The sequence below is a fragment of the Microcebus murinus genome, chromosome 16, assembly GCF_040939455.1.
Source record: "Microcebus murinus isolate Inina chromosome 16, M.murinus_Inina_mat1.0, whole genome shotgun sequence".
Taxonomy (NCBI): domain Eukaryota; kingdom Metazoa; phylum Chordata; class Mammalia; order Primates; family Cheirogaleidae; genus Microcebus; species Microcebus murinus.
This window is the reverse complement of record NC_134119.1, coordinates 63,131,054-63,153,044: the sequence shown is the minus strand read 5'-3', so window position 1 is coordinate 63,153,044 and position 21,991 is coordinate 63,131,054. Positions and strand designations below refer to the sequence as shown.

General features: G+C 43.3%; 1 protein-coding gene, 1 long non-coding RNA gene and 1 other non-coding gene across 3 annotated transcripts in view; 1 reads left to right on the top strand and 2 right to left on the bottom strand.

The window, feature by feature from the left end:
* LOC142861093 (uncharacterized) overlaps positions 1-21,991 on the bottom strand; it is a 74,995-nt gene that overhangs the window by 47,114 nt on the left and 5,890 nt on the right. The window lies entirely within an intron of this gene.
* CXCL17 (C-X-C motif chemokine ligand 17) lies at positions 1,677-19,596 on the top strand. The gene is made up of 4 exons (XM_012758533.3): positions 1,677-1,959; positions 13,287-13,367; positions 14,088-14,189; positions 18,949-19,596. The coding sequence occupies exons 1-4, from the start codon at positions 1,881-1,883 to the stop codon at positions 19,044-19,046; spliced, it is 360 nt and encodes a 119-aa protein (XP_012613987.1). The 5' UTR covers positions 1,677-1,880; the 3' UTR covers positions 19,047-19,596.
* LOC142861447 (U6 spliceosomal RNA) lies at positions 14,979-15,082 on the bottom strand. Its single transcript, XR_012912677.1, has one exon. It is a non-coding gene; the product is annotated as a U6 spliceosomal RNA (small nuclear RNA).

Here is a 21,991-nt window from a genome sequence, read left to right as displayed (position 1 = left end):
TCCATGGAGAAGAACCAGACGGAGTGAAGGGAGCCAGGGCCTGGGAGAACAGCGGGGTAAACAGAGTGACGGGCCCAACAGCAGCATTCTGGGTAAGATTTTCTTGCTGTTAATGGGGTGCACTTTCACACACTTTCTAATATATTAGATCTGGTTAAGGGGTCACAAAACTATCACTCAATTCAACAAACATTTATAGAGTACTCCCAAAGTGCCAGGCCCTGCAAAGTTCAGGAAATACAAAACCAAACAACAAACAGCCTCTGCCCTCAAAGACTCCCAACCAGTAAGCTCCAGAGAGTCCCTGTGCTACGATGTGCCCTTCTCTGCTGTCCACCAACGCAGCCCTGACCCTCCTGTGAGACCAGCTCAAGTTCCACCCAAGCCCCAAGCCCGAGTCCCACTTGGTCCCCAGGGAACTCCTGCCACTTCTGAAACTTGACTGCACTTGAATCTCTAGGCTCTATGAAGTATATTCATCTCTGTGGCTAGACTTGAGACTCCTGAAGACCATTTGTAGAATTTTCCAGAAAGAATCCATACCTGTGGTTTATACCAAACCAAGCCCAGGCCAAGCCTGAGCCTTGAACTCGAGGACAGTCTCCACTGCCCAGGAGAGTGCCTGGCACCTGCGGGTGCTTTATAAACTCTGTGGTAGCAAAGCTACAATCAACTCTCCAATGTGCCAACAGGCAGGGATGATTTGAAAACTGAGAGAGAAAGAATGATCAAACAAACATCAAAAGGGGGATGACTCATGCCTTGGCTCTTCCCTCCTCTTAGTGGAAACAAAGTCATCCCACCTGCTCTCACTTCCGCCTGGAGGCTTCCAGGGAGGCTTCCTGTGAACCTTCCCTTCAGCCCCCACAAATATCACCCAGCATTCAAGCCCAGCCTCTCCTCTCTCTCTGAGCACATTTCCTTTTATCTCTGGAATAGACAGCAAGTTTTCCCATAACCCTTAACATTTACTATAGGTATTATTACCTTTCTTCTTTTGCCTGGGGCTGTTTCCAAACTAGGTCTGGAGCCAGGAGCCCCAGCAGCTGGGCAAACACACTTTAGGGCTCCTTCTCTAAAGTGGCTCCTGTTTCTCAAACCCTCTTGGACCTGAAGCTCTGGGGCGTCTTCTGCAACCCAGTTCCCTCTCCTTTGGACTGGAGCAGCCAAGCCTCGGGCACCTCCCCGACAGATGGAAGAGGAGGCCTGACTGAACCCGCTGCTCCAGGGGAAGTGTCTTGGGCAAGAGAAGTTCCATCTTCTCCTGGATCCTGCTCTGCTGCCACCTCACGTGGCTACAGAATTGGAGGGAACCGTGAACAGAGCGAGGACGGGGCAACTTCCCAGGCAACGACACTATATCGCCAATATTGTGCCCAGGATGGGAGCGGAGGGCAGAGGGGACACAGACCACGTCATCCTCTCTTCTGCCAACACTTAGCACCCACTTTCCTGACAAATATTCGGCTAAAGAGAATCACTGCAAGGTATAAGGAAACAAAAACGAGAAAAAAAGACTTGAGGAAGAAATAACACACCGGGAGCGGGGAGGCGGGCAGGAGCACAGGAGGGAACGAGCACTGCTGCCAAGTTATCAGTCACCTTCTTATGTTCCTAAGAGTGCTGCACTTCTTTTGTTTGACTAGTTTTACCTCCCAGATTTCCCGTAACACACATGGTCTGATCTGTTACCTAACAGCAAGACCAGCGTCACCTCACCTGTTCTTGCCCTCTAATGGGAAGACTGGCCTGGGACTACGTGCAGACCGACCGGCAGGCTGAGTACCTGCCCTGAACCATCCCGAGAGATCAGGACCCTGATCAGACCTGGGAACCTCCATCCACTCTTCCAGCTACTCACCGCAGCACTGACAGTCGCAATGAAAGTTCTAGTCTATTCCCTCCTTCTGTTGCTGCCACTAATGCTGATGTCGAGGGTCTCTAGCAGCCCGAATCCAGGTAAATAAGATTAATTGTCTATGAAGGGGAAAAGGGAGGATAAACATGGCAAAAGGGCCAGACCTGTATTAAAATGTAGCTACAGGGATTTGGAATATGTGAGCCTTTCTCAGTGCCATTTACCAAAAGGAGCAAACTGTGCTTACACCCAAAAGGTGATGTGAGGGTTAAATGAGATATTGTGTGTGAAAGTGTCTGCATCTGTAGCTGGCAAAATATGTATATATAGGTAAATACTAGATCAACACAGGTTTTCTCCCTTGCCTTCTCCCCCAACCCTTTAGTGGAAGGGGGGTGTATTTTCCCAGTACCAAACTTGGAGGTGGGGTAAGAGGGTGTTGTAGGCAACTGTACATTTATAGAAGACAAGGAAGTCCTTGTTGATGTTCTTTACAGCACACTGGACATGCCACCAACACTTTCTAGTGGTATTTAATGGTAATATAATAAACCAGAAAAATCCTATCACCGGGTAGTGTCCATGTTTGCAGCCTTAGCCATACTAAGCCCTGTTGGAAGAGCTCACCTTTTGGGAAGCAGAACTTTGGTTAAGGGTCCAAATCTGCTCTAGTTTTCACTACAGCCAAAGTAGCCCAGCCATTTGCAGAACAACCACGCAGAAGAGAGCTCATGCCATGTATATTTCTACCTGGTAACACCATCTCCTAAGGGCTACTTTGAGATGAAACAGCTTACTCAGCACCGCCTGGGAACTGGGCACCCACAGTGCCTCATTTACCCCTAACAACTCTGCAAGGTAGATATTACTATCCTCATTTTAAAAATCAAGGAATCAAGCAAAGATCAAAGAAGCTAAGTGACTTGTCCAAGACTACAGAGTTTAGTGATAGAGCCAGTAGTTGACTCCAGGCCTATCTAGATATAAAGTCCATGTTCTTTTTTGTTGCTATTGTTGTTTTTATTTTTTGGTTTTTTGTTTGTTTGAGACAGAGTCTAACGCTATTGCCCTGAGTAGAGTGCCGTGGCGTCAGCCTAGCTCACAGCATCAACTTGGTCCTAAAATCAGGAGTTCACCCTACTCCACTCCAGTTCCAAAGTTCCCTTCCTTTGTAGAAAGAGCTCTCTGGAAGCTGCTGAGCCCCATGGCCCCAGAGCCTGGCCCACCATTCTGGAAGGAAAGGCTTTTCCATCACTAGGATAGACACTGAGGCTGGAGTCCTCAGCCTGGATTCAAAGCTCTCACCCCTGTCTGCCTCTCCAGCGCTTCCCTCTCCACTCACTAACAAATACTCCATGCTGCATTCAAACTAGACCGTTTGCTCTTCTCTGAACAGGTCAACTTTTTGCTCATCTACCCAGCTCAAAAGCCACCTCCTCCCCCAACTTCCCTCAATCCCTCCCACAACCAGATTCAATCACCACCACCCCCACCAGGTTTAGCACCCCAACCCCAACTCTCTTCTTGCACTAATCACCTTCTGCCTTATACTGGAGTTGTTCCTGGAGGCTCCTCCTACCTCCAGCCCTGCCCTTCCAGACTGCAACTTCCTTGGTGGCACAAACTGGTATAGTGTTTCCATAATCCTCACACTATCGAGCACAGTACTCAGCAAATATTAACTAAGTGAAAGAAAACATCCTCAGGTTTTTAAGTTCAAAATGTTGCCCTTTTGAGACTATACCAGGGTTTGATAGCAGCTCTATTGACATTGGGGCTGAAATTCTTCACTGTGGGAGCTGCTCTGTGCACTGTGAGGTGTTTAGCAGCATCCAAGTGTCCTCTATCCACTAGATGCCAATAGCAGCCTTCCCCTTCCCCATCCCCACCCTGTTATGAAAGCCAATAATATGTCCAGACATTGCCTGGGGGTGACACTCCCTGGCAGGGAGCCACCCCCAGTTGAGACCCACGGCCCTATACCAATAGTTCTCCAACCTGACTACACATTTAGACACACCTGGACACTTAGACTCAGCCTTCAAATCAGGGGGACCTAGATCCAAATCCTGGCTCTGCCACTCACCTTTTTTTTCCCCCCCCACCCCTCTGCCACTCACCTTGCAACCCTGGACAAGTCGCTTCACTTTTTGAGCCTCAGTTTTATCATCTTAAATGAATAAAATACCGTTTCTCACACAGACTTGTGAAGATTAAATGATCTCTAACTTGACCTAGAAAGAGTTCAGTAGATGCACTGAATGGAACTTCTAAAGTAGCTCCTAAAGCACAGGCCACAGAACTGGGGAAAGTTCACGGTGTGACCAGGCAGCGTGATCACAAACCTCATCAGATGGTTGGTGGCTGGGCTCAAGCCTTGTCCCCCAGCCAGGCAAAGTTTTACAATGTGGGCCTAAGTCTGAGCTAATTAGTGGCTAGAGGAAACGACACACCCTAGACCCCTAAATAATACTCAACATAGAACTTAATCTTATTTTATCTCTTAACATAACCACATACATGCTCAACATGTTTTGCACAGAGGATAGGAAAAAAAGAAATAGGTGAGAATATATGAAGGTATTAAGAAATAAATTACTTATAATAATTACTTATTAATTATAAAATTACATATAACAATAGGTGAAGTGCTAAGAACTCCTATGTCTCAGGCATTGTTCTAGGTACTTTGCGCATCATTTTTTTTCCTCACAGAAATCTAATGCATTTTTAAAAATTTTTTTAATTCTTTATTTCTCAGACTTCCACTAATGCCCTTTTTCCAGCCCAGAGGCCATTCCAGGATCCCACACTGATAACATTGTCACGTCTCCTAGGTCTCCTGCAATCGAGGGTAGTTTCTCAGTCTTTCCTTGTCTTTCATGGCCTTGAGACTTTTGAAGAGTTCTGGTCAGCTGTTTTGTAAGAGGCCCCTCAATTTGGGTTTTTCTGATGTTTTCTCATAATTAAGTTCAGGTTATATATTTTGGGAAGAATACAAGAGAAGCAACATGTCCTCAATACATTACATTGGAAATTCATTGGCCAACTAAAATTATAGAAAAAATTAGCCAGGCATAGTGGCACATGCCTGTAGTCCCAGTTTCTTAAGAGGCTGAGGCAGTAGGATCGCTTGAGCCCGGGAGTTTGAGGTTGCTGTGAGCTAGGCTGATGCCACAGTACTCTAGCCCAGGCAACAGAGTAAGCCTCTGTCTCAAAAAAAAAAAAAAAAAAAAAATACATCACATTGAGAGGCCTAGGATGTTGATATCTTTCATTACTGGTGGTGTTAACTGTAAGCACTTGGTTAAGGTGCTGTCTGCCAGGTTTCTCTTCTGTTAAGTTACTCTTTGTCTCATTGTCATTAATAAGTACCTTATGGGGAGATACTTTGGGACTATGCAAATAGCCTGTTTCTTCTCATCAGACTTTTTTTTTTTTTTTTGAGACAGAGTCTCGCTTTGTTGCCCAGGCTAGAGTGAGGGCTGTGGCGTCAGCCTAGCTCACAGCAACCTCAAACTCCTAGGCTCAAGCAATCCTCCTGCCTCAGCCTCCCAAGTAGCTGGGACTACAGGCATGCGCCACCATGCCTGGCTAATTTTTTGTATATATATTTTTAGTTGTCCAATTAATTTCTTTCTATTTTTAGTAGAGACAGGGTCTCACTCTTGCTCAGGCTGGTTTCGAACTCCTGACCTTGAGCAATACGCCTGCCTTGGCCTCCCAGAGTGCTAGGATTACAGGCGTGAGGCACCGTGCCTGGCCTCATCAGACTTTTAACCATTAATTTTTAGAATCTACTGATGATTCCTGCCCACAAACAATTATTACTGTGGTATTAGCCAAATAATGATTTTCTATTTCCATCATTCTTCTACATTTACTAATTGGAATTCTACTATAAGAAAGAGCTGTTTCTTCTCTCTTATTTATTTATTCCATTATTTATTTATATCAGTATGGACTCATGGACATTTATGAGTTAGAATCCATTACCATCGTTATTATGTTGCTTGTATTGTACCAAAATTGGCCATTGGGAGCTCCTTCTAATTGGCTTGTGTAGTTCACGTAGGGCTGCAGAAAGAACAAAATGTCTCCATCATTTTTCGAGCAGCTCCTTACTTCCCAGCACCACAAGATGCTCCTTGTGCTCTCCTGCCCCAGCCCTGGAATCAGCCATTTCTCCAGGGAGCCCTGGTTCCTTTCATGGGAGAATGATGTTTACAATCCATGGGCACCAGAAGTGCCTGTTGCTAGTAGGCGCTAGTGCTCCTCGGCCCTCTAGTGGACAGAGCAGGGAAGTAACATACACGAATTCTAATGTACAGTAGCTCCCCCAAATTATTCACAGTTTCAGTTACCTACTAATCGCGGTCCAAAAATATTAAAATATTCTGATAGAGAGAGATACACCGCCTTCACATAACTTTTATTACAGTATATTTTTATGATTTTTCTATTTTATTATTAGTTACTGTTGTTAATCTCTTACTATCCCTAATTTATAAATTAAACTTTATCATAGGTATATATGTATAGGAAAAACATATATATAGGGTTCAGTACTATCCGAAGTTTCAGGCATCTACTGGGGTTCTTAGAACACATACCCCACAAATAAAGGGGACTACTGTACTATTATTAGCCACATTTTACAAATTAGGTAAATGAGGCACAGAAAAATTAAGCAATTTATCCAAAATCACAAAGCAAATATGCAGTAGAACTGGGAAATGAAAATATTGACCTGCACCACAATTATTAACAAGTGGAAGTACAGTAACTTCTTTACACATACACGTCGGCAGAAAGCCACAAGCCTAACATTCCAGCATAGATACTCTCTTTGGAAAATAGCTAGAAGTCCACAGTGATATCCAGAATAACAACCACCATGTATTGAACACCCACCTGGGAAGTGGGCACCCACAGTGCCTCATTTATCCCTAACAGCTCTGCAAGGTAGATATTACTACCCTCATTTTAAAAATCAAGGAATCAAGCAAAGATCAAAGAAGCTAAGTGACTTGTCCAAGACTACATAGTTTAGTGACAGACCCAGTAGTTGACTCCAGGCCTATCTAGATATAAAGTCCATGTTCTTTTTTGTTGCTATTATTGTTTTTATTTTTTGGTTTTTTGTTTGTTTGAGACAGAGTCTAACACTGTTGCTCTGAGTAGAGTGCCATGGTGTCAGCCTAGCTCACAGCAAGCTCAAATTGCTGGGCTCAAACAATCCTCCTGCCTCAGCCCCCCAAGTAGCTGGGACTACAGACATGTGCCACCATACCCAGCTAATTTTTCTATTTTTAGTAGAGACAGGGTCTCACTCTTGCTCAGGCTGATCTTGAACTCCTGAGGTCAAGCAATTGTCCCACCTCTCGGCCTCCTAGAATGCTAAGATTACAGGCGTGAGCCACCACGCCTGGCCAAAGTTCATGTTTATTCCACTGGATCAATGTTTCCCAAAACTGATTTTAGATAGAACATAAGTAAGCTTTTTTATTTTACTTTAATAGTTATATATTCATATTACTGCATGTTAGAAAAAAATTAAGCATACATCCAACCTGTAATTTCATGGATAATATTGCATAAGATGAGGGTATTTTGCAAAATAAATTTATTTACAAGAAAACTATAAAGTAAAAAATAATAGAGGTGGTACAAGCTATAGGAAAAAATCATAAAGATGATCTATAAATGTCTGAGGTTTGGGAGACATACTACTATAGTACCTATCTACCATACAGCTTCATTTTCAGTTACACCTGTGAAATTAGGGTCACATAGGGATGCAGGAAGAACACCAGACTAAGAATCTTGGACCTTTAGCTAGGTGCAGTAGGGCATGCCTGCAGAACCACCTACTCAGGGTCAGATCACTTGAGGCCAGGGGTTTGAGGCCATAGTACACTATCACTGTGCCTGTAGCCTGGGCAACATAGTGAAACCCTGTCTCTAAAAAAAAAAATCTTGGACCTGGGTTTTAGCCCTAGATATGTTACCAATACCTTTATGAATGTGGGCATTTCATATGCTCTGTCTGGGCCTGTTTCTTCACCTATAAAGAGAGAGAGAGTGATTTAATTAATTAGTAGAGCCCTTTTGAAAGCAATTTGATAAGGATATCAAGAAACATAAAACTGTTATTAACTTTTACACAGGTAGGTATAAATTGCTCTGCTCCATGTACAAAGCACTTTTAACTATTTCTTATAAGGCAGGTCTACTGGTGACAAATTCCCTTAGTGTTTGCTTGTCTGGGAAAAACTATTTCTCCTTCATTCGTGAAAGGAAACTATTCACGTGAAACTATTCTCCTTCATTCTCCTTCATTAGTTTTGCAGGATACAAAAGTCTTGGCTAGGACTTATTCCATTGAAGAAGACTAAAACTGGACCCCAATTCCTTCTGGCTGGTAAAGTTTCTGCTCAGAGGCCTGCCATTAGTTTGATGGGTTTTCCTTTGTAAATTACTTGACATTTTCATCTCGCAGTTTGCAGCATTTTCTCCTTCACTGTAACTTTGGCCAGACTGATAACTATGTGCCTTGGTCATGTCCTCTTTGCCATGAATCTTCCAGGTGTTCAATGACCTTCTTGTATCTGGATATCTAAATCTTGGGCTGGGCATGTTGGCTCACACCTATAACCCCAGCACTTTGGGAGGCTGGGAGGATCACTTGAAGCCAGGAGTTTGAAACCAGACACATAGTGAGACCTCATCTCTACAAAAAAATTAAAAATTAGCCAGGCATAGTGGCACATGCCTGTAGTCCTAGCTACTGGGGAGGCTAAGGCAGGAGGATTACTTGGGCCCAGGAGCTGGAGATTACAGTGAGCTATGATTGCACCACTGCACTCCAGCTCTGGACAACAGAGCAAGACCCTGTCTCTAAAATAAATAAATAAATAAACAAATCTCTACCAATACCAGGGAAGTTTTCCATTTCTCTATTATTCCCCTCAGATAGGTTTTCCATGCTTTTTGTTTTTCCTTTTGTCCCTCAGGGATACCAATGATTCTTATATTTGTGTGCTTTACATAATCCCATATTTCTCAGAGACTTTGTTCATTCTTCTTGATTCTTTTCTCTTCATTTTGGACTGACTGGGTTAATTCACAAGCCTTGTCTTAAAGCTCTGAAATTCTTTCTTCTGCTTGGTCTAGTCTGTTGTTAAAATGTTCTGCTGTATTTTAAAGTTCCCTAAATGACTCTTTTATTTCTAGAAGTTCTTTTATGTTTCTTCTTAAATTATCTCTTTAGTGAAATTTTCATCCTGAATTATTTATTTATTTTGGGTTTCTTTGTGTCAGTTTTCAACTTTCTCATCAATCCCATTGGACTTACTTATGATCCATATTTTGAATTCCATATCTGATATTTCAAAATTTTCCTTTTGTTTGGAGTCCATTGCTGGAGAGCTAGTATGATTCTTTTGAGGATGTCAAAACAGCCCATTTTTTCATGCTTGCAGAGTTCTTATACTGGTTCCTTTTCGCCTGGAACCTATTCTCTCAGCCCAAAAGAGATAGCTTTGTAGTTCACCTGTTCTCCTCTGCTGGGAACTCTGCTGCTTAGTTAGAGACAGAGAGATACACTGCCGGTAGATACCCACTGTGCTGTTGCTGGCAATTTAGGTCTATTGGATCTCAGACCTCTGGGAGAGTGTTTAGATGACAGCGGTAGTGGACTAGGTTAGGTAATCACCTGTTCTCAGGCCCCTGGATACTGTGCTTGAGTCCTAGGTGCACCAGACTGAGACAGGGCTGGCAAACTTGCCCTCAAGCCTCCTGAAGTTCATGTGATGGCTGTGATAGTGAGGGGTGGGGTGATCTGCTACAGAAGAATGCTCAGGCAGGAAAAGGGCACTGTAAGCCTGTGACAGGAGGGGTGGGACCATCTTGACAAGATTAGGCAGTCAGCTGTGGGCACACAAGCTGCTCACACTTCCCTTTCTTGGCAGCGACAGCAGTCTCTGTCCTTCAGGTGAACAAAAGCATGCAGATTCTCAGCTCCCACTTTGGCCCATCTGCAGCAGAGGTGGTGGAGGAAGCTCAACCCACTGTGTGCTGCTCTTAACTTCTGACCCACTAATTCCACTTTGGGAACTCTCTATCAAGAAAATAACCCAGGCCGGGCGCAGTGGCTCACGCCTGTAATCCTAGCACTCTAGGAGGCCGAGGCGGGCGGATTGCTCGAGGTCAGGAGTTCGAAACCAGCCTGAGCAAGAGCGAGACCCCGTCTCTACTATAAATAGAAAGAAATTAATTGGCCAACTAATATATAGAGAAAAAATTAGCCGGGCATGGTGGCACATGCCTGTAGTCCCAGCTACTCGGGAGGCTGAGGCAGGAGGATTGCTTGAGCCTAGCAATTTGAGGTTGCTGTGAGCTAGGCTGACACCATGGAACTCACTCTAGCCTGGGCAACAAAGCAAGACTCTGTCTCAAAAAAGAAAAAAGAAAATAACCCAAAACTTGAAAAAGAGTTATAATAACAAAAAACTTATCAATATCTAAAAATAAAACATTCTAAATATTCAGCAATGGAAGAATAAATAATTTGGAACACATATAATTGTTGAGAATATTATGCAGTCATTAAAAATGTTATAAAAATGACATAGCACCATTCTTATAAAGTGGAGAGAAAGGTAGAAATCTGTTCACATACTATGGTTATCACCATATAAAGAAAATAATATGTAGGTAGAAATACATCAAAATACCAACAGTTGGTAAGAATAATGAGTTCTCTGTGCTTTCAAAATGTTCTCTAATACAGGCCAGGCACTGCTGCTCATGCCTGTAATCCTAGCACTTTGGGAGGCTAAGGCAGGAGGATCCCTTGAGGCCAGGAGTTCGAGAACAGCCTGGGCAACAGAGTGAGACCCTGTCTCTACAAAATCTAAAATAAATTAGTCCCAGTCACTCGTGAGGCTGAGGCAGGAGGATCACTTGAGCCCAGGAGTTTGAGGTTACAGTGAGCTATGATGATGCCACTGCACTCTAGCCTAGGCAACAAAAATATTTTTTTCTCCAATACTGTTAAATTATTAATATATTACATTTAGAGTAAAAAAAAAACTTCTCAACTGAGACATTCAACTAAATAATCTCCAAGATTCCTTCTGGCTGTAATATTCTGTGGTATTTCACTGGAACTAGGAACAGAGGTCAGGCAAGAGTAAAAATGTTAGAAAAGTTTAGATGGTAGGGGCTACTCCCATTTAAATTACTTTGATAGCACATGAGGACATTTGAAAACTAACACTTGGGGAAATGATGCAACACCCTCCATCTGTGTGGCAGAAAGGGCACAAGTCTGGGAAATAAGAAACCTGAATCAAATCAGATGATCTCTAAGGGCCCTCTCAAAACAACTTGTCCATCCACTTAATGAACAAACATTTACTAAACACCTACCATGTGCCAGGAACCATGTAGCTGAATGACTACCACACTATTGGTTCAGTCTAATGAAGGAGAAAGATTAGCTAGGGCTAGCATAACAAAACATCACAGACCGGGTGGCGTAAACAACAGAAATTTAATTTCTCACAGTTCTGGAGTCTGGAAATCCATGATCAAGACGTCAGCAGGTTTGGCTTCTTCTGAGGCCTCTCTCCTTAGCTTGCAAATGGCCGTTGTCTGAGTTTGGGTGGCTATAATTAAGTAACATAGACTGGATAGCTTATAAAGAGCAGAAATTTATTTCTCACAGTTCTGCAGACTGGATATCCAAAATCAGGATGGCTGGGTTCTGGCAAAGGTCCTCTTCTAGGCTGTAGACAGGTGACTTCTCCTTGTAATCATCATATGGTAGAAAGAGAGCTCTCTAGGGTCCCTTTTATAAAAGCACAAATCCCATTGATGACAGTTCCACCTACATGACCTAATTACCTCCCAAAGGTCCCACCTCCTAATGCTATCACATTAGGGGTTAGGATTTCAACATATGGATTGGAGGGGGGGAGACACATTTAGTCCAAAATAGCTGCCTTCTTTTGTCTTCAAATGGTTATTGTTCTGTACACACACATCCCCAGGGTCTTTTTATGTATCCAATGTCATCTTAAACAGACACCAATCAGACTGGATTAGGGCACACATAACAGCCTCATTTCAACTTAATCAGCTCTTTAAAGGCCCTGTCTGCAAATATAGTCATTCTGAGGTACTGGGGATTAGGGCTCCAACATGTGAATTTTGGGGGACACAATTCAATCCATAACATATTTCCAACAACAAACTGTGCAATAATAGAACTGCATTCGAATACAATGAGAACTATGTGAAGGCATAATTAATTCTGACAGAAAATACCAGAAACTGCTACAGAGAGGAGGTGTCATGTGGGCCTAGTTCTAACTTGAGCAGCGGTCTCCAACCTTTTTGGTACCAGGGACCAGTTTCATGGAAGACAATTTTTCCACAGACAAGGGCAGGAGGGCTGCTTTGGGGATGATTCAAGTGCATCACATGTATTGTGCAGTCAAACCTCTCTGCTAATGATCACCTGTATTTGCAGCCGCTCCCCAGTGCTAGCATCACCGCCCCAGCTCCACCTCAGATCATCGGGCACTGGAATCTCATAAGGAGCGTGATCCCTAGATCCCTCTCATGAGCAGTTTACGGTAGGGTTTGCGCTCTTATGAGAGTCTAATGCCGCCACTCACCTGACAGGAGGCGGAGCTTATGCAGTGATGCAAGCCATGGGGAGCAACTATAAATACAGGTGAAGCTTTGCTCACTCACCTCCCACTCATCTCCTACTGTATGGCCTGGTGCCTAACAGGTCACGGACTGGTGGTGGCCTGTGGGCTGGGGATTAGGGACTGCAGAACTTGAGAATCTCAGGTCTACAAACCATTATCCTTGGTTGTCACAAAAATATTTTAAGTATCAAAAAAAAAATAGAGATAAGATATAATCATAAAATAACACAGGTTTGGAAAGAGGCCAAAAGAAGAATGTTTTTGTACCAGAGGAACAAAGAGAAATACCAACCTCTTATACTTGAACTGGGATTGTGGATTCAAATATAGCAAGTTGGAGGTCAAGTGAAAATCTTGGTTCACGGAATAATCCGCTCCTTGCTCTCACTCCTTAAGTCACGAGGATTTTAATGTAGAGTATGGGGGGAGGGTGTGATATCTTGATAAACCCCCACTTTTTGTCCTCTCTTCCATCTAGAAACCATTCTTTCTCCATTTACCTTCAGCTAAAATTTCTCTAGGCCAGATTTTAAACCCGAATTCCTTATCCATTAAAATATTCCTCTCTTGAAGTAAATTAGATCCCAGAAGTTAAAAAGGAGGAGAAACGGAGCTTTGCTGACCTAGGCAGCACAATGCTGGGGGGACCATTTCTGTTGGCACCTTCCAGTCCCTGGAAGTGACCTGTTTCCTTCCAACAGGGGTCGCCAGAGGCCACTGGGACCAAGGCCAGGCTTCTAGGAGGTGGCTCCAGGAAGGCGGCCAAGAATGTGAGTGCAAAGGTCAGTAACTTAGCATCAACAACAGCAATGGCACCACTATGACCCCAGCTCTCTCCCTTGGGCACCTCTGAGACCAGTGCAGATGTCTCAGCTGACTTCACCCATTTCCCTCTCCACAGCTCAGCCGACCTCACCCATTCCCCTCTCCACCAGCCCACCACATGCAGCAGCAGCGCCTGCTTTCTTCCTGAGTCTCAGGCAAGGACTAGACTCCTCCAAGGTGTAGGGGAGAGCTAGCCAAATCTCAGGCTGCCACCTCCCCCTTACCCTTTCCCCAAAGAACCCAGGGCTAGCTTCCAAAAGGCTTTTTACTTTTTCCTGGCCTTCCAAAAGCTTCCAGGATCCTATTCTCAGCCTTATTTCATTCACAGGAAAGACTGAAAGCAGAGAGGCAAAGTGGCTTGCCCAAGGTAAAGCGGCCACTAAAAGGCAGACACCTGGGTCTTACTTCTCATTCCTTGGTCTCCCCAGTGATATTCTGATGCCCCCTCCAAACCTGCCACCCAATCCTTGCCCACACAGGTCAGGAAAAACAACTCAGAAATCCTGGTGTTCAAATAGCTACATGTCTCCACGGTTCCATGCAGACCCCTTTTCCCACCCCACTGCAGTATGAAAGAGGAAGTGGAAGGCATGGAAAATGGCAAGTAAAGCCCCGCCCTACTCCCTACTCTCAAATGTATTAACCCTCCTGTCTAAGTAGCAACTCTGTTATTTCAGATTTGTTCCTAAGAGCCCCTAAAAGAAAACTCATGACAGTGCCTGGACTGCGAAAGAAGCAGTGTCCCTGTGATCGTTTCAAGGGCAAGGTGAAGAAAACCAGTAAGTTTCAAGAGCATAAGCTTCCTTATACCTGGGGAATCACTGGGGATGAAGCAGGTATTAGAATAGACAAGAGGCCGGGGGCGGTGGCTCACGCCTGTAATCCTAGCACTCTGGGAGGCCGAGGCGGGCGGATTGCTTGAGCCCAGGAGTTCAAAACCAGCCTGAGCAAGAGCGAGACCCTCTACTATCTCTACTATAAATAGAAAGAAATTAATTGTTCAACTAATATATATATATATATATATATATATAAAAGTTAGCCAGGCATGGTGGCACATGCCTGTAGTCCCAGCTACTCGGGAGGCTGAGGCAGGAGGATCGCTTGAGCCCAGGAGTTTGAGGTTGCTGTGAGCTAGGCTGACACCACAGCACTCACTCTAGCCTGGGCAACAAAGTGAGACTCTGTCTCAAAAAAAAAAGAATAGACAAGAGAGGTGAAATGAAGAGCCAGATGAACACACACCTCAGCCCTTTCTACTCAATGTCAACTTGTGGGGAAACAGGAAGAGCAAGAAAAAATGGTATACAATTCTCCTGATACTAGACAGGTTTAACCAAATTCTTAGATTTTAGAAACTCACTGCTTATCAAAATAGAGGGAGATGGGCTGTCGGGAACCTGGACATTGATCTCTGACCATGACACCACTGTGTCAAACAGAATTTGACTCCTCCTTAGTCTAGCAGTTTTTAAATGCCATATAAAAAGTAAATTGGCAAATGCTGAACTGATTGATATTATGATATCAAGAATGGGATAACTCAGGATCATTATATACTGGTTTTTTTTTTTATGGAACGATTCACGAATTTGCGTGTCATCCTTGCGCAGGGGCCATGCTAATCTCTGTATCGTTCCAATTTTAGTATATGTGCTGCTGAAATGAGCACTATACTGTTGATAGAAGTAAAATAAACTTGGAAGTATCTATCAAAATTTTAAATTAGTGCACTTTTGACCTAGTAATCTCAATTTAGAAACCTCAACTATAGAATACTAGCATGGGCCGCGTGCGGTGGCTCACACCTGTAATCCTAGCACTTTGGGAGGCCGAGGCGGGCGGATTGCTCGAGATCAGGAGTTCGAAACCAGCCTGAGCAAGAGCAAGACCCCGTCTCTACTATAAATAGAAAGAAATTAATTGGCCAACTAATATATATACAAAATATTAGCCGGGCATGGTGGTGCATGCCTGTAGTCCCAGCTACTCGGGAGGCTGAGGCAGGAGGATGGCTTGAGCCCAGGAGTTCGAGGTTGCTGTGAGCTAGGCTGACACCACAGCACTCACTCTAGCCTGGGCAACTCTGTCCAAAGTGAGACTCTGTCTCAAAAAAAAAAAAAAAAAAAAAAGAGGCCGGGCGCGGTGGCTCACGCCTGTAATCCTAGCTCTCTGGGAGGCCGAGGCGGGCGGATTGCTCGAGGTCGGGAGTTCGAAACCAGCCTGAGCAAGAGCGAGACCCTGTCTCTACTATAAATAGAAAGAAACTAATTGGCCAACTAATATATATAGAAAAAAAAATTAGCCGGGCATTGTGGCACATGCCTGTAGTCCCAGCTACTTGGGAGGCTGAGACAGAAGGATCGCTTGAGCCCAGGAGTTTGAGGTTGCTGTGAGCTAGGCTGACGCCACGGCACTCACTCTAGCCTAGGCAACAAAGCAAGACTCTGTCTCAAAAAAAAAAAAAAAAAAAAAAAGAATACTAGCATGAATACTCAAAGATATATGTACAAGATTATTAATTATAGCAGTATTTATATTGACAAATAAACAGGGAAAATGTTCATCAAAGGCAAATTGGGCAAACAGCAGTTGTCAAAAGTAATGAGGTAAGTTATTATGTGTTGACTGGTAAGATATCCACAATATATGAGTGAAAAAAAGACATAAAGATGCCTACTTCAACATTCTTCAGGGAAATAAATTTTAGGAGGATTATAGATTTAAATTTTAAAGATAAATCTATGAGGGAATATAGCAGAATATATTCATGACCTTGAGGTAAGAAAGGGTTTCTTAAACATGATAAAAATGTACAACCGGCCAGGTGCAGTGGCTCACGCCTGTAATCTTAGCCCTCTGGGAGGCCAAGGCGGGTGGATTGCTCAAGGTCAGGAGTTTGAAGCCAGTCTGAGCAAGAGCGAGACTCCATCTTTACTAAAAAATAGAAAGAAATTAATTGGCCAACTAAAAATATATAGAAAAATTAGCTGGGCATGGTGGTGAATACCTGTAGCTCCACCTACTCAGGAGGCTGAGGCAGGAGGATTGCTTGAGCCCAGGAGTTTGAGGTTTCTGTGAGCTAGGCTGATGCCACGACACTCTAGCCCGGGCAACAGACTGAGAGTCTGTCTCAAAAAAAAAAAAAAAAATGTACAAACCATGTACAGATGATGAAGTAAAAGATTAAATAAATCGTGCTTCATTGAAATTTATAAATTTTGATTATCGAAAGAATAAAATGGCAAGCTACAGAGTAAGACATGATACCTGCAACATTTATAAACCTATGAAGGATTAATATTCAGAATATATAGAGAATTCCTATAGGCCGGGCACAGTGGCTCATGCCTGTAATCCTAGCACTCTGGGAGGCTGAAGCAAGAGGATCACTTGAGCTCAGGAATTTGAGACTGAGCAAGAGCAAGACTTTGTCTCTACTAAAAATAGAAAAAATTAGCTGGGCATGGTAGTGCATACCTGTAATCCCAGCTACTCGGGAGGCTGAGGCAGGAGGATCACTTGAGCCCAGGAATTTGAAGTTGCAGTGAGCTATGATTATGCCGCTGCACTCTAGCCAGGGTGACAGAGTGAGACCCTGTCTCAAAAAAATTCCTATAGATCAGTGAGAGAAAGGCAGGAATTACAATAGACAAATAGGCTAAAGACTTGAATAGCCACTGCACAGATGAAGAAACCCAAATAGCTAATAAACATATGAAGGGGCACTCAACCTTATTATTAGGAAAATGTGCATTAAAACCAAAAAAAGATATCATCATATAATCATCAGATTGGCAAACATTTTAAAGTCTGACAAGACCAACTACTGGCAGAGTAGAGCAAAGAAACTCTCATACGCTGTTAATGGGAGTATAAATTAGTAAATCACTTTGAAAAAGTATTGGCAGCTGTTTACTAAAGTTTAAGTTATATGTACTCTTTGACTACCACTCTTACGCATTTACTCAAAAGGAATGCATGCATGCTTATGTATACCAAGAAAACATGTACAAGAATTTCATAGCAGCATTGCTCATAACTGCCCCAAACTGAAAACTGACCAAATGTCCACCAACAGAAGAATGAATAAATAAGTTGTGGTATATTAGAATATTATATATCAATGAGAATGAACAAACATGTAACAAAATAAATGAATCTTACAAACATAATGCTGAGTAAAAAAAAAAAGACAAGACATGAGAGAATAGCTACAGTATGATTTCACATACTGTCTTAGTCTGATTGCAGTGTTAAAACAAAATACCATAGATGGTGGTTTTAAACAACAGAAATTTATGTCTTCTACGGTTCTTGAGGTTGGGACATCCAAGATCAGGGTGTCTGTATATTCCATGTCTAGTGAGGGCCCACTTCCTCATAGACAGGAGTCTTCTCACTCTACCCTCACAGGGTAGAAGTGAGGGTAGCTCCCTAGCTTCTTTTATAAGGGGACTCATCTGTTCATGAGGACTCCACCCTCAGGACTTAATCACTTCCCAAAGGCCTTACCTCTTTTTTTTTTTTTTTGAGACAGAGTCTCATTCTGTTGCCCAGGCTACCTACAGTGAGTGATGTGGCGTCAGCCTAGCTCACAGCAACCTCAATCTCCTGGGCTCAAGCGATCCTGCTGCCTCAGCCTCCTGAGTAGGTGGGACTACAGGCATCCGCCACCATGCCTGGCTAATTTTTTGTATATATATTTTTAGTTGGTCAATTAATTTCTTTCTATTTTTAGTAGAGACAGGGTCTTGCTCAGGCTGGTTTTGAACTCCTGACCTCGAGCAATCTGCCCGCCTCGGCCTCCCAGAGTGCTAGGATTACAGGCGTGAGCCACCACGCCCACCCCAGGCCTTACCTCTTAATGCTATCACCTTGGGGGTTAGGATTTCAACATATGAATTTTGGGGAAATATAAACATTCAGACCATAGCATATAGTAATATAAAAAATTCAAAAATGGGCAAAACTAAATTAGTTAGGAATGTATATATATGTGGTAAAACAATTAAAAAAGAAATAAATGATTATAATAAAAGAAAGGATTACTTCTGTGAGGAGGAGAGGGGTGGTAGTGATCCGAAAACGAGGGATGCTACTGACAATATTCTATTTCTAAGCCTAGGTAGTAGTTTCATGATTATCTGCTAAATAACTATTTATTGAACGGCACATATAAGTTTTTATGAACTTCTGTAGATATATAATATTTTCCAGTAATAAACGATTTGTTAAATGTACAAAGCAAAGCAATCCATATAGCATAATCTCATTTTTATTTTTTAAAGTAAACCATTACATTTTATATATACCAAAAGTTAGGGAAGAATATGTAGCAAACTATTAACAATGGTTAGCTCTGAGAAGTGGGTTCCACATGTTGGGATGGGAGGAGGCTTTTACTTTTTACTGGATTTTTTAATTTTCATTTTATCCATTGGACGAGTCATATTTTTATAATTGTAAAAGCTCTCATAAAAATTAAATTTTAAAAATGCTTTTAACACTAACCTCTCCCCTTTATTTGTACCCTAGGACAACAAAGGCACCACAGGAAGCCAAACAAGCACTCCAGAGCCTGCCAACAATTTCTCAAACGATGTCAGCTAGCAAGCTTTGCTCTGCCTTTATAGGAGCTCTGGGAGCACACACTCCCAATTACACATTCTCAGGCAGTGAGCACGCCTAGAGGATACTCTTATTCTCCCACCTCATCCTCCCACTCCCAGTACCCACCCTCTAAATCATTCTAGTGCTCTCAAAAGGCATTTTTCCCAAGATCACTTTGATTATTGCTCCCTCTAGTGCCTTCTTCTCTTGTCAGTTTTCTCCTATGCCCTCCCCTTACCTAGGCTTAAGCTTAATTATCTGAAAGAATCCAGGAAACCCTAGCTTCTAGCTGGTCTCACTTAACCTTAGATATAATCAGGAAATTAACAAACCGGTCAATAAATATATTTAAATGTAATAGATCAAAATTGTTTCTATCAAATGGATTCACATACAATCCAGATGACCCAATTTACCCTGTTCACTCCAAACCCCACCCAGGATTCTACACATAGTACTCCTTACAATATCCTTCACTCTCTCTCCACTGCCCAACTTGTTAATCTTTCACTCATTCAACAAACCTTTCTGAGGTAAGAGCTATGTGGGACAAATAAAGCAAGTATAGCAATGAATCAGACATGGTCTTATTAAAGATAATAAAGGTTAAAAAGAAAAACTTGGGCCGGGCGCTGTGGCTCACGCCTGTAATCCTAGCTCTTGGGAGGCGGAGGCGGGCGGATTGCTCAAGGTCAGGAGTTCAAAACCAGCCTGAGCAAGAGTGAGACCCCGTCTCTACTATAAATAGAAAGAAATTAATTGGCCAACTGATATATATATAAAAAATTAGCTGGGCATGGTGGCGCATGCCTGTAGTCCCAGCTACTCGGGAGGCTGAGGCAGGAGGATCACTCGTGCCCAGGAGTTTGAGGTTGCTGTGAGCTAGGCTGACGCCACGGCACTCACTCTAGCCTGGGCAACAAAGCGAGACTGTCTCAAAAAAAAAAAAAAAAAAGAAAGAAAAACTTGGCAGTTTCCTAGCATGTAGGTGGCCTCCAGTGTTTGTGATTACTTATCATCATCATTGTCATCAATGGTCATTGTATTCTGTGAGTTTCCAATCCAGTGCAAAAGACATACATGCAGAACCATAGTTCAGGGCTAGAGAGATGGTGTCTGGAGGATCTCAAATGCTATTCAGAAGGGCTTCAAGCTATAAAAATGGGAGGTCATCACTTTTTTTGTTTTTTGTTTTTAGCATGGGAACAAAATTATCAGAGTGACAATATAAGGAGAGTAAACTGGCAGCCATTTGCAGGAATAAATAAAGAGGAAATATATATTACAATTATAGAGACCTCCTCCCCCATGACCCTTTCCTCAAACATCACAAGGGGAGAATAAAAAGGAACCCTCATCTAGAATCTGGCTTCTGTCATCCCAGATGATACAGAAGACTAAATTGGGATGCTTACCTTATGAGAAGAAACATTTTAACTAAGTGGTGAGTGGGGTGGGGCCCTATTTATGACACAAGAGGGCAAGCCCCTCCCCCCTGGTAAAAGGGTACAGGGCACACAATCTCTTCTTATTCCCAATCCCTCCCCACTAAAGTAGAGGCATAGAGTACACTACGTGGCACAGGAGTGGGGGCCAGTAGTGATCAGCCCATTTGCCACCTGCCTTAAAAAGGAAGACCAGGAATGCCAGGATGAAGGAGTGGAACCCAAAGGCAGATGCCATCATGAGGAATCAATGAAAGATCTGTGAAGAGGAAGGCCTGAGGGGGAGCACAGAAAAATGAAGACTGGGAGATCAACACCTCCCATGAGGGAAATAACCACAGTGGAGCCAGGTTCTAACACAGTATCTAGGCCAGACTGGGAATCTGAGCCACACAAAAGACCTACAACCCAGTCAGAGCCAGAATCCAAGATGCAGCAGGGATCCAATACCCAACAGAAGCCTGCTTCACAGCCAAGACCCCTCACCCAGCAGGAACTCCTTACCCAATCCAAAGCTGAATCCCAGCAGGAACCTAGAACCCAACAAAAATCTGTTTCACAGCAGGAATTTCTTGCCCCACAGGGACCTGTACCACAGCAATCACCTCCCATCCGAAGGGTGTGCTTCACTCAACAGGAAGCTGTCTCCCAGCAGGGTACTGGATCAGGCAAAGGATCTACAACTAAACCAGAACCAGAACTGAGAGAGGGACATATAGCCCAGCCAGGACCTGGGCCAGTGGAGCCACCTCTAGCTCAACAAGAAACTGAATCAACACTTACAGCCCAGGCTAAACCTGGACCCAAAAAGGGAACACCTGCCCAGATTGAATCTACATGCCAAGAGAGACTTGAGCAGTCAGACCCCACAGTCCAGCAAACAACTCCAACCCAGGGAGCCAAATCCAGGCAGGAATATTCGACTGAGCAGGGATTTCTAACAAAACTGCAGGAACTGTCCACACAGCCATCAGCCCTAGAGTGGAAGGCATTTTTTGAGTGGGTCACAGATTTTAACTCAGAATCAGATGTGCAGTCATCTTCAGAGACAGATCCTCTAGCCACAAGGGACGGAACAGTGGCCCAGGGCGTGAAGCTAGCCTTCAAAAAGAAACCGAGTTATGAAGTGATATCGCGGTATGGTGGGACATCACCACATGGGAGGAAATCTAGTGCCCAGAATCACAGACCCTACCAGGACACAGGTGAGTTTGAACCTGGAGGAAATGAAACCTCTCAGGGACAGTCATTGATTCATGTAAGAAATACTAAAAATTTACGGTATATCAGGTTAGCTCTGGTCACTCTTCAACAATCCTGTGAAATACATATCAACATCCCCATTTTATAGATGAGGACACTCAGGCCTAAAAATAAAGAAGTAAAGGATCTTGCACTGGCCTTAAATTTAAAAAGTGGCAAAGCCAGGATTTGAAGCCAGGGTCTGACTTTCTCCCCTGCACCAAGCTACCTTCCTGCAGAGGATTTGGGGAAAATCAAATAGAGGAGGGAAAGTCCTGTGG